This window comes from Eptatretus burgeri, chromosome 7 (assembly GCF_056783735.1).
Source record: "Eptatretus burgeri isolate ZD-2024b chromosome 7, Ebu_testis_v1, whole genome shotgun sequence".
Classification (NCBI taxonomy): Eukaryota; Metazoa; Chordata; class Myxini; order Myxiniformes; family Myxinidae; genus Eptatretus; species Eptatretus burgeri.
Genome location: NC_140967.1, coordinates 97,079,541 through 97,093,077, shown reverse-complemented (window position 1 = coordinate 97,093,077; position 13,537 = coordinate 97,079,541). Strand labels below are relative to the sequence as shown.

Below are 13,537 nucleotides of genomic sequence, written 5' to 3'. Positions count from 1 at the left end.
TTGCTCCTTCAACTTCTCCTCATATTCCAACCTATTTTTTTCCTTTTGTCGTTCAGTTTCAAATTCATACTCTTTCAGTTTTTTATTCCACTGTCTCTTGTTCCTCGTTCTGCAATCTCATAGTTTCCTTTAATTGACGGATTTCTTTCTCCTGTCTCATTCCTTGTTCTTTGTATTTCCTATTCCACTGTCTTCCTTGTTCCTCATTCTGCAATCTCGTTATTTCTTTCAGTTGGCTGACTTCCTTCTCCTGTCTGATTCGTTCTTCCATCATTACTCTTTTTTGCATCTCATTCTGCAATCTCGTGGTTTCCTTCAGTTGGCTGATTTCCTTCTCCTGTCTCATTCCTTGTTCTTTCAGTACTCTTTCTTGTTCCTCATTCTTTAATCTGGCCTTCGCTTCCAGCTGTTCGATCTGTACAGTGTGGTTTCTTAAAGTTTCATTTTCCGTTCTCTTCCTTTCCTCTTTTAACACTCTCAGTTCGTTTTGTAGTTCCCTCTCTTTGTTCTGGTGTTTCTGTAACTCAGAAACTTTCTTTTCCAATTCCTTTCTCATCTCCGCACACTCCGACTTTGCTTTGGCTTCTAATTGTTCAATCTGCTCAGTGTGGTTCCTTAACGTTTCATTCTCTGCTGTCGTTCTTTCTTCTCTCACCATCCTCAACTTCTTTTGTAATTCCCTCTCTTTGTTTTGGTGTTTCTGTAAATCAGAAGCTTTCTTTTCCAATTCCTTTCTCAATTTGCGTGCTTCTTCACTCATTTCATCTCTTCTTTCCACCGCTTCCCTCCTCAATTCGTCCCTTTTTTTACTGTATTCATTTAGTTTTTTTCTGCCACTCCTTTCCCATTCTTATCTCCCCTTCCAGGATTTCTCTTTTAAACTGGCTTGCCCTTACCTCTCGCTTCAGTAGTTCCAATTCCCCATCTTGTTTGCGTTTTTCTTTTGAGCTTTGTTTTCCTTTCTCCTTCCTCCCTCAATTCTCCCTGCAGTTCTTAGAACTGTTCTGACTTTTCCAGCAATTCCTCCGCCCTTTCCTCGAGCTGTCTCTCTCCTCTTTTTATCTTCCATTCGAGGCTTTCTCTTTCCTGATTGCCTGTTCTTATCTCTTCCTTCAATTGTTCCAACTCCCCATCGTGTTCACATTTTTTCTCTTCCAACTGTATTTCCCTCACTCTCCCCTCCAGTTCTTTGAACCGCCTTGCTTCCTCCAATAATTTTTCCATTAATTGTTTTACTTCCAAGTCGTGCTCCTGTTGTTTCGTTTCAAGCTCGGTTTTCCATTCTTCCTCCCATTGTTTCCTTTCCTAGGAGATACCAATCTGCTGTTCCTCTATTCTTTTGTTCAGTTTGCTCTTCGCATATTCCAACTGATGGGTATAAAACACTACCAAATTCTTTTGCCCACATAGTTCGTCGACTCTGTTGGCCAAGTCATGTTTTTGCCACCGAATTCGTTCCAGTAAATCGTCCAATCGCTGTGTCCCCCCGTACACGTAATTTTTCTGAAGCTCGTCTGCGTGCCGTTGTGACTCGTCCACTCCACTTTGCACCTCCAGGATATATTCTTCATAACGCTTCACCTTTTCCAAGACATCCCCCAATTGTGCCTGAAGCCTGCCAATGCTCGCATAGTCATCCTGCCACGCCTGCCATGGCACATGCCGTGACCACGTGCCTTGAACCAGTGACTGGGAGCTCACGCCTCCTGCTGTGATAGGTCGCTCCTATCACCCCTGGACCGATTCCCGTGTATTTAGCTGGAGAAAGGAGAGCCCGTTTTCCCGTTCTCCGACACCAGTGCCGCGAGGAGGGGGATGAGTTTGTATCCCACTCCTGACACCAGTGTTGCGAATTCGCGCCCGCCGGCGTGCGAGCGGCCACGTAACTCGAATCGCGGCACGTCGCCCACCGGACGGACAATTCAGTCGTGACCCTCTCGGACTAACGCCGGGAACTAGTCACGGGTGGGCCTTTCGGCCTCACCACGATCGTGCCAATTGGCCCCCCGCGTGGGATAGGGTTGTTCGCCAAATTCGACCTACCTAAGTACCCACACGGAGGGTAGACCGGGCGATCGCACCTGGCCGCAGGTCGACTTCGGACAAGGGCCACTTTAAGCGACCCGTTCTGTACTATCGGGATAACCGAGCGGTGTTATCGTCAACCTCGACGGTTCCGATTAATTGTCGGGCGTTTTTAGCCCACTACCAACCCTTTACATGAAGTAAGATGGAGATTCAATTAAAGAAAAGACGAAGCGAAACGGGAAAAACAGTTCAACATAATTCACATTTATTCCGCGGCAAACGGAAAGCACACATATACAATTACAACAATTATGCACCAAAAGCAAATGTAACAAAAACACAACAATTATGCACCAAAAGAAACACAATGCAGATCTACTACCGACTACGCGAGCACACGGCAACACTTACACAGTTTTACTTTACAGACGGCGCCGACAACACATATACTCAAAATCAAAAGAAAAAGGGGCCACCCTCAATTACAAGGGGGCAGACGGGCCTGGGGCCGAGACCGCGTCGAGCCTACCCGTCTGGTGATGAGCCGCAAAATGGCGGCGGCGCCCCGACTCCGCGCTCCTCCGCGGGCCTCGCTGGCACTGCCTGGAATGGGGTGGGAACGGGGCCCCCCTTTTGGCACTATCTCAGCGCGGGGGGGAAACAGGTGGGGGGTTGTTGATGCGCTGGGGAAAGAAGATAGCTGGCTTGCTTGGGTCCCGCGACGAGCGACTCCACTGCGTCCTCGACCGCATTCCCGGCTTCTCCTCTCTGCAGCTCCCCGACAGACTCCGAACCCCGACAGACCGACTCTCCTCCAGACTCGTCTTGACTGCTGCTGCCACACTTCGCCGCCGCCACAACGCGCCCGAGCCCGAAACAGAAACTCTCTACTCCAACTCGAGCCCGAAACAGAAACTCTTCTCCAACTCGAGCCCGAAACAGAAACTCTTCTCCAACTCGAGCCCGAAACAGAAACTCTTCTCTCACTCGATTCGCCCCGCGCTCGGCGCTTTATAGTCAGCAGGAGAAACCATATGCAGATTTTCGGATCAGGATCGGCTCGGGGGCGGAGCCACGCTCGCCCATTGGACGGAGGAAAAGTGGGCGTGAATCATTCCTGATTCTCGAATTTGCATATATCGATTCTACTCCGACGCGCCTGGAGGCGGGGCCAAATCGCCCCGTGCTCGCTGATAGGACGGAACAGAAGTGGGCGTGAATCATTCTTGATCCGACTTCTCGGAAAGGCCGCTTTTTCAACCCGCTGCTCGGCGCGCGCCCTGTACGAGTTCAGGATCGGTGCCCACAAGCGGTGCGGGAAAGGCCGCAGAAGGAGAGGTGAAGGTGGTGGAGGGTTTATTGTGGCGGTGATGGCCATGGCGACGCTTGGAAAGGCGGTGATGCGATGGTTGCGAGAGCGAGTTGTGACGGTAAAGGTCGTGGCTGTTGGCGTTGCGGTTGGTGGTTGTTGTGTGATGGCGGTTGAGACGTGGTTGACTATCTTTTTAGTTAGGATTAATATTATATACTTTTTAGTTAGGATAAAGATAGAACAGAAAAACGGCTATCTTAAAGGATCGCAGCCCGAATGAATGACATTTATTCCCTCTAAACAACGGGTTTGGGCTAACTACACATGTACTTACAGAGATATCTCACCTACGGGACCTGAATGGTGGTTTGCGAATTTCCTCAACCACAACAATATATATATATATATATATATATATATATATATATATATATATATATATATATATATATATATATATATATATATATATATATATATATATATATATATATATTTTTTTTTTTAATTCAGATACAAACTAACTTATAAAATATAAATGATAATCCACCCACACCCCAGCACCTCCAAGTGAAAACAACAATCCAAATGAATGTATATGACAGTACAAACCCAGCCATTGGACAGACCGATCATGGGCGTTGAAGTCGATGTAATATTAGACAATAGCCACTTTGGAACGCACAGGAGAATTCCCAAATCAAACTCATATTGTTGCGGGCCGGTGGGGTCGGGTGAGAAGACCACTAGGTGGGGGAAGCTACGTCGATTCCCATCACACTCCCCGGAATTGTAAGCTGTCACTCACGGATAATTCCCTGATGCGGAGGGTCACTTAACCGACCGTGGACGCCAATAACTCAACTGCGTGACCTAGGGTCCTCCCGCCTATGGAATCGGGTTACCTAATTAACCACCGGGGAACTACACCCTCGGTACGCCTTGTCCGAACCGGATCACTCCACCGGATCCGATGCAGCCGAGCGACACTGCCAAGGACGTACCGGCTCGGAGGAACGGACCATTGGGAATAAAGACCTGGCTAAACCTGGATCCGAACCATGCTGGACCAATGAGGGAAAAGACAAAGGTGAGCTGGGAACATTTCTACAACAATTATTTATTTACAATAAGCGAGGAAAAGCATGTTGCACAACAAAGGTTTATTGGGGGTGTAATGCAGGGAAAGATGAGAGAGGTGTGGGGTGTGGAAATTTTACAAGCAACTTACAAAGCAGACAGTACAGACTTGATGCGAGATTAATAAAAGCAACAATCACAACAATAAAAGATCTTATCCAGGCTTACTTAACGGACAGGCGCCAACACTCTGACACACACTCAAGATAAACCCAATTGTGAAAGGGACTTTTGCAGCCAGGGAGGGAGTTGAGGTTACAGTTTCTCCGTACCTGAGCGTTTCAGGGGAGGGATGCTCCGTGGTGTGGCACCTGACAATGGTTGAGTTGTTCGGCCACAACCGTCCGTGTGGAGATCGTGTCTGCAGGAAGGGCTCGAGTGGAGAAGAGCAGAGTCCAAAGGGGGGGGGGGAGCGAGAGATGAGCAGCAGGCAGGACCAGGCAAGAGGTCGGAGATAAGGAACAGAAAGCGGGACCAGACAGGAGGCTTGATCGAGAAGCAAGGGGCGGTTCGATGTCGTGTTGGCGGAGACAAGTAGCAGGAACACTCACTCACAACTACTCCAAACCCCTTTCAATTCCTTCACTCTTCAATTCTCCTCCAATTCTCATCTGCAATTCTCCTTCGAACAAACCCAACTACCTTCACAACCACTTCGAACAACCAACTTCGACCATTCTCTGAGGATTGCTCCGTACTTGACAGAGCCCAGAGTTCAGGGAGGAGCCATTTCGAAACCGACATCATCGTCCGATCCGAGCATCCCGATTGGACAGGCCCTTCATGCGGTCCGCCTTTCTGGGTTGGGTTTCAGCCAGACTCTGGTATGGTCTGCCCATGCCGCGCATGCTTGGCCTTTGGCAGATGGATGTGGGACAGCAACAGCGTTTGTCCAGCCGAAGGTCAGGATTTTCACTCAGAAAACGAGTCCAGGTAGACGGCCAGTGAAACGAGGGTAGCAAGCGAGATGAAGGCAATAAAATAAAAGGGGAAAAATGATTTATTAATCCTAACTAATAGCCCATCGCAACACACTCCCTTGTCTTCCCACAAGACAAAAGGTAGGGACCTAACTTCACGTATATTAATGGAATAACCGACTCAGGACAACTGTATGTTGTATACATACGGTTCCGAGAACCGTAACAATATTGGGTCGCCGAAATAGGTGACCCTTATTGTCAGTAATTCTGTCTGTTTGCTTGGATGTTTGTTCGTTTGTCATCAGCATAATTGGTAGTAAACGTGGGCGGATTTTGACCAAACTCGGGTGGTAGGTATATCTTGTGACCTCGTGCTTTGGAAATTATGATGGTTGCTTGGGACGCTTTGGTTCCTTAGCAACAACTGAAAAACCTTCAAAATAGGTACCGTTCACGCGAAATCAATTCCGAAAGCCATTATCCCACGTAGGGTTATGAAATTTGGCACGAATGATCTACAGGTGATGCTCTATCAAATATATTCCGGTTTTTGTGATATATAGAATACTTTACCCGCAGCGCCCTCTACAATTAGGGTATGCGCAAAAATTGGTGAAAATTGAAGGCCCCCTAGCGACCAAGTGAGTGCATCGATACGAAAGAAACTTTGCAGGTTCATGGTACTCAATGAGTACTACAACTTTTCCTCAGGACATATTGACCGATTTCACTTAGGTCAGGGGTCAAAGGTCAATTAGTGCAAAAATCGATAATGTGAGAGCTGGAGGTGCCTTCGCGCCAAATTCTACTCCTCCTAGGGTTATGGTCGGATGGTCATGAAAATTCACAATAATCGTCTGGAATACATTTAATTGTGCACAAACGATCGAGCGGATTTTTATCCCGCCCCCTCCCGGAGGGAGGGAGCGGGATATTGTAATCGTCCAGTTTGCTTGTTTGTCTGTTAGCAACCTTACGGCAAAACAGCTTTAGCAAACACTATCAAATTTAATCCACAGGTGGGCAATGAACCTTGGACGACTCCATTAACTTTTGGGTCCAATTGGATCAAAGGTCAAGGTCAAGGTCACGAAAAGATCAAAATCGTTTTTCGCTCATAACTTCATCAAAAATGATCTGATTTACTTCAAACTAAGCTTCTAGTGAACCTTATTCTATTTGTCACTTAAAATCATAACAATCCTATTGTGAAAAATTACCCCCGTGTGGGGGTGACGGTCATCTCTATAATGTTTTTTTACTATCATATTCGATGAACCGTTGCCAGATATCTCCTAAAATGACAGACGAGATAGGTTTTGAAAATGGCAACTTTCACAACTTTCGTGACCTCGTGACCTTGACCCTGACCTCGAATCCGGGAAAAAATGTCGTTGGGTATCACTCATCGACCTCTACCCACATACCAAATTTCATCAAGATCGGAAGTAAAAAGTTTTCTTTGTACAGGGAGGTGTTTTTGACCATCTTCCAGGTTATGTGGTGGCCAAACAGGACGGAAATTCAAAAATCTGTCTGGTTAGATAAAAGATAATATTTTTTACTATCATAATCAAACAGTTGCCAAATATCTTGTAGAATGGCAGACGAGATAGGTTTTGAAAATGGCGATTTTTATAACTTACGTGACCCCGTGACCTGGACCCTGACCTTGAACCCGGACAAAAGTTATATTATCGTTGTGCAACACTCATCGACCTCTACCCACATACTAAGTTTCATCAAGATCGGAAAGAAAAATTGTTGATGGACCGACGGACATTTGGTCCGGCTTTGTTAGGTCATCTCTGTAGAGATGCCCTAAAAATGCATATTTGTGAAGGTTGGGGTTAAGGATGTATCAAATTTAAATTTTATCCCCAAAATAACTTTATGCCTTAAATGGGTGGGATTTGTTGTGCCTGGCACCACTTGTCGATTTAGATCTTTGTTCACCCACAGCACCCCCTCGAACTTTGGGGATTTCCGATTTCAAACCGCATTTTCAGTACTTTTCATTCAAATGGATACCGAGTAGTTATCAGTAGATGGAACTGGATGAGACTTGATATGCATAATCTTAAGGTGATTCCCTATCCGCTATATGACATCCATTTTGCTCTATATCTTATAGTTTCCATGCTCGGCGACCCATCTCCGCCTACCGGCTTGTAATTATATAATGCTTTTGCGCAACAAGAACTGGTTGTTCTTCGTGGTTAAAGAACATTGTTTACATGAACCATGAGAACTACCTGGTGGATTTGTTTATAGTGTCGGAGCTGCTACTCAGACAGCAATCAGTATAAGTCAGTGTCAATTGGTGTCCAACACCAGACCACTTTCTCCCCATACCTTAAGGAGGAATGTGTGATTTGTTTCAAGGCATCGGCAATAGCTCTACTCTTCACGAAGTACAGAGTGATATTTAATGCACACCGAATAATGCCGGTAGAAGGGACGCCGTTTAATATCCATCCGAGGGACGACACACACACGTTGATGAATCACCCTGCCTATGAAACACCAGAATGATGGTTTATAGCTACTGTAGGTTAGGATTCAAACCCATGCAAGACAGCTCATAGGCGAATGAGTGTACCTTTAGGCTATCCTGCAGCACTAACTCAGCTGCGAGGACGTGTCGACGTTTCCTTCCGAACCGACATTTGCACATTTAAAAAGAGTACATGCCTATCAGAGCAAAACAGCCATCCTTAGATGGCAAGGAAAGGGATTCTACGGACTTAGGTTTAGTTATGGGCTATCTCCATTAAAAAAAAAACCCAACGACATAATGGATAATGAAGCATTGAGGCAAAAACACAGGAACACAGTAAAAAGGAAGAAGAAGAAACATGAAAAAAAATAAATTGAAAGCAATAATGAAAGAAATGGGTTAAATAAATGAATAATAAAAACAACACCCTTACACCAAAAGACAACGTAAAATGGTATCTGTACAACTTCATTCCATGGTTGACACCATGAAGCAAGTTTACCTCATGTCGACAAGATCACACTTGTTTCCCGCAATTGCAACAACAATGTTTTGTGGGCCGTGATGCTGCAGCTCCTTCACCCACGTCTTCAACATGTGGAAGGTCTCCTGCATCAAAAAAGAAAAATATATATTCCACTTGATCTGAAAGAACCGCAGACATGACCATACCAGGGGATGTGCCGCAAGCTTTCAGCAAATGCAATACAGATCACAAGCTCATTCGACACATTTTCCTTTATCCCTTAATTTGAGAGACACCGTTTTGTACCTACAAAATTTACTTGTCCTCTGACCTTTGAAAACTTAGTGGTAAACACCAGCCTTGTGAAATAGGTTTCACAATATTACACTCATGTACAAGGAAATAAGGCTTTTGAGGGTCTATTTAATACATCACATGGACAGCCTCATATGCAGACAATGACACCTCTTAACCTCCCTCCACCCCACACCCCACTCCCAATCTTCCCCCAGAGGAGAACACTACCTACCCAGTGAACTAGGGGATGATGAAAATGAAATCACATTTTCAACACTGCCCCATAATTACCTCTCCATTATACAATTTTTGTAAGTTACCGCTTTCAAAAGCCTGTGCGATCTTTTTCGGCTCAACATTGAAATAAGGAAAATCGGCAACAACAGTTGAAATAAGGAATTAAGGAAAACAGTTATTTAAAAACACGAGTAGATACCCATCTTCGACGGGTATGGGGAACAGGACGGATCACAGTACTCGGTTATGGGAGTTTCTTTGGATGTTTTGGGCCGCATTCACCAGCTCAGTTCATATTGGTGGCGTGTCTGGGTGCCCATGGTAGCATTTGAGACTGGTTGCTTTCGATTGTTGGCCTTGACACATAGTGCTGGATGAGTAACACGAACGATTTGACATATTCATCGTTTCTATATTACCCCCCATCAACAGATTAACAACATGGCAGGGTAAAAGTCGTAAATGCCGAGTTGAACAAACGTCCTGAACTCATGGACTTGGTCAAGTAAAGCACGTCGTCTGGGACCCGGCCATCGGTTTGCCGCCGATTGCAACGTCATCGATTCACTCTTTAAAAATTCTATCTATATTCAATTTTTTGAATCCACCATCACCTGTGTAAATACATGGAACACATAATGTGAAGATTTCAAAGTATGAACAGAATATGTTCGGAGAAAAGTGTGTTAGAAGTTCCAGGTTTTACGCCTATTATATTACGATTCCACCATGTCTGTATATGTACAACATAGATGGCTCCTTCACCTTATTTTTGAAGAGTTTATGGGTTGCTGTCATTGCCTTCAGTATGGCTCAGAGGTACACACTCTCGCCTGTGTTCGATTCCCGACAGCTATAAACTGTTATTTTGGTGTTGAACAGGAAGGACGATTCATCAATGTATGTGCCATCCCTCAGATGACCCTCACACGGGCATCCCATCTGCCAGCATTTTTGTGGACGATAAAGATCGCACGGTGTCTTTCGCAAAGGGTAGGCGAGCTATTGCTGGCACCCTGAACAAATTACAAATTCTGGCCTTAACCACAGGGCATCGCATCAGCAGCACAGCCGTGCCCTAAGGCAATGATGCTACCCACACCCAAGTGCTGCATATGAATGAAGATTGCCCAAATCCCTGATGATTTCTAATGGTTTTTAGTTATTTATTTATCCATTCATTCATTCCAAACCGTGCTGCCTTACCCACAAATCCAATCCACGGTGGAATGTCCCACAACATTGATCCACTGAAACACACCCACCTCCTTTGTGATGTCATAAACGATAACCGCTGCCGCTGATCCTCGGTAATACATTGGGGCTAAAGATCGAAACTGGAGGGAAGAATAAAAAACAAAAACAGCAACTGTGGTCAACGACACAACACGAGACGTTTAACGATGAATGGGTTGCATTCAAATAAGATTTAACAACAATTTGCCTCCAAAATATGTATGAAATTTTAAAAAGCAAAAACAATCATTGAAGCTCCTCATTTTCTCAATAAATAACCTGTTTGAAGACAACACCCCTGAATGCATTCATATTTGGCAAAGGGCAACCTTTTTATTATTTCATTTATTTATACAAAGTAAATGTTCACGGAGTATCAAATAAAACAAGCAATAAAAAAACAAAATTTTAAAATGCAAAAGGAAGTACGGCTGTTACTCCAAAAAGAACGTAAACAAGGAAGGCATGGTCACAAGAAATTTTGTGAAACCATCCCCATATCTTTCTATGAATAATTGTTGTCCCCAGAAAAGAAAGTTAAAATAGACAACAGACGACACACACACACGCTCGCACCCACCGATTTGGTAGGAGGTGGCGAACACTACGATATAAAGTTTGAGCACGATTCCTCCAGGGTTGTGTCCAAGAGCCATGGAAACTGCTTAGGCACCACCAACGCTCTGCAGAGTATGGTCCCAATGGATGGATGGATGGAAACAAACTGTGCGAGCTAATTTTCGTCAGGAAATGAACCACACCTTGTCCATTAGGAAATCAAAATGGCCAGCCCAAGAGTCAATCAAAATAAATGGCAGCCAGACCAACGTTCCACGGGTTACGTCAATTTGGAAAGAGCTGATCCTTCCGATTGCGCACACAATAGGACGACGGTCTATTTTCAGTGCAATTTGTGTGCATCGAATACTGACTGTTTAAATGATGGAGCAAACCTTTAATGGTGAAACTTCGACATTTGCTTAATGGGCATTATACCTTCCATTCACCGTCAAAATTAGGTTCGGCGAAACAGACTCCACGAGCCCTTCGAATGGAACCAAGAGAGGAAAATGGTACATGTGACCATCGAATATAAATATGCCATTTTAAAAGCAAAGCATAATTGACGTCATATTCATCTCAGATAATGTGAGAAAAACTTGTTCATATGTGGGAAGGGCAGGGGTTGGAATAAATAAATAAATAAATAAGTCGACTCAGAAAGCCTTCAAATCTCCAGCTTTGCAGAGCTTGAAATGGTCCAAGGTGCAACCTTACCCGTTCCTGGCCAGCTGTGTCCCATATCAGGTATTTATGGATTTCATTGTTCCTTGGAACCATTTTCGTCATGAACGATGCCCTGAAAATGGCAGAAAACAGAAATATCTCAAAAAAACAAACAGTTAAAAATTGTATTTTTATACTTACACTAACTGACTGCCCAGAACTCCAAGCATTATTCATTTTGCAATTTCATACTTGTGTTTAACACAAAAAATTCACGACGCCATTCAGAGAATTTCGCAATTCCTTTCCTATCAAATCACAAAAACAATTTTGTTTGGTAATGTAACCGAGCTCCAATGCCGATTTGAAAATTTCAACTTTTGCTTTTTAGAAGCATGACGGATTTGTAATCCCCATCCATAACCCCCTCCCCACCCTCCTCCATGTTCTGCATGTATGTAATAGGTACAAGCCCTCTAATCATAGTACGAATGAACATATACAGGTACATGTGTGCACAGAACCTCTCAAACCTGGAAGTTGGCAAAACGCTCAATCCTATACAGATTTTTCGAGTGATCACAATTTCATAAACAAGTTGGAACAAAGGTGTAAGTGTTCAACATGCCAATGAGAGCAGACTGGAGAAAACATCCCACATGACTGAATGAGTGGCAGAAAGGAAATGGTGAGGAGAGTAGGTGAGTCAGTGAGAGTAGGAGAGCAGGGATGTTTATGGGAGAAAGCAAGAGGTGACGGTGGACAGCACTCTTGAAGGGACGGAGGGAGGGGTACGAAAAGAAACATGGAGTTGGTTCCACAGATGAGAATATGGATGAAGTGACCAGAATAGATGGATGAAGGAATGAAGTGACCAGCTGTGAGATTATGGAAGAATGTGTGTAATTTGGATGCGCTGTTGTATTGCGGAGGAGGAAGGACAGCAGTGAGTCAATAGAAAACAGAGTCCACCAACCTGCCTGCGGTGGGTGAGAAGCAGACTGTAGGCCTCTTGCCAAGATATTTCTCTCCGACACTATCCCTTGGACTAGTTATCACCCTTGGACAACCATCTCTGCCTCTAGCCACTTGCTCACCTGGATTCTCTGGCCAGCTGTATGGATACTGCTCTTGCCCTGGTGTAGACGAGGTAGCACCATGCATGTTCTGCTCTTCAACATGTGCCTTTTCCTCTGTGCTCGAGTATGTGTGACACTTAGGGGGAGGATAAGGTTTTGTCTATCAAGAATTGTGTAACTTATCTCATGTTGCCACCATTTTATCGCACAAACAATTGGGTTAATCAGCGATCCCTGGAGGATTCAATTTATTGAAATCGCGATTTATAACCAGCACGGTAATAGGCCGCTTAAGATCACAGGCCGGCGACAACCGCACGGAGTTGGATTGTGAGAAACAGCGATTAGTTCTGTTATCATTGACATCTCGGCTTCTGCGTGACAGTAACTGCATCGGTGTGGTTGGATCCTGTTGGGAAGTTCCTGAACAGGTGACAATATCATAAACAGAGTAAAAGTGATGCAGCTTGACAACCAGTCAGACAAGGATGGCAGGTATCATGTGACATCAGCTGGCACCAATCCAACACTTCCAAACAAATTACTTGTTTAGCGAAAGGATAGGTGTCACGGGCCTTCCGACTGTACATATCAGCCAATAATACTGAAACCAACGTTTATTATGAAAGCGGTGTCTTATTTCAGAAACTTCTGGTAACTAATTTGTTTTATGTTTCCTCATTGTTGCGTGAAAATTAACAGAGTGGCCCTATATTCGCTTTGTCGTGACTGTAAAGTTACTGGATTAAAATGGTGTATTATTTCAGAACCCACTTCTGATAACTGATGTTATTTCCCATGACCAACAAGGACTTCTACCGTTTCCGCAGGTCCAGCCATAACTAATTAGCCTCAGTTTCATAATAACAACGCAACGTTGGTAAAAATTTCACACTGCAATAATGTAATAATACTGCGCTAACATTCGTTATTAAAGTGGTGTATTATTTTAGAAACCACTTCTGGTAACCAATCCATTTCATTATTAAAGTGGTGTACAGTAAACCCTCACATATCGCAGGGGTTAAGTTCCTGTAAAATGCCACGATGGTTAAAACCGAGATTGTGGAAACCAAGTACCAATGGGAAAAG

General features: G+C 44.4%; 1 protein-coding gene across 2 annotated transcripts in view; it reads right to left on the bottom strand.

Annotated features, from left to right (window-relative positions):
• LOC147023855 (ras-related protein Rab-22A-like) overlaps nt 1-13,537 on the bottom strand; it is a 49,896-nt gene that overhangs the window by 20,520 nt on the left and 15,839 nt on the right. For both annotated transcript variants that reach the window (XM_085889740.1, XM_085889738.1), the window contains exons 3-5: nt 11,418-11,499; nt 10,169-10,240; nt 8,406-8,512 (exon numbers count right to left, since the gene is read on the bottom strand). In XM_085889740.1, coding sequence (XP_085745866.1) covers nt 8,406-8,512; nt 10,169-10,240; nt 11,418-11,499 — 261 coding nt within the window. The remainder of the gene's footprint in view (nt 1-8,405; nt 8,513-10,168; nt 10,241-11,417; nt 11,500-13,537) is intronic.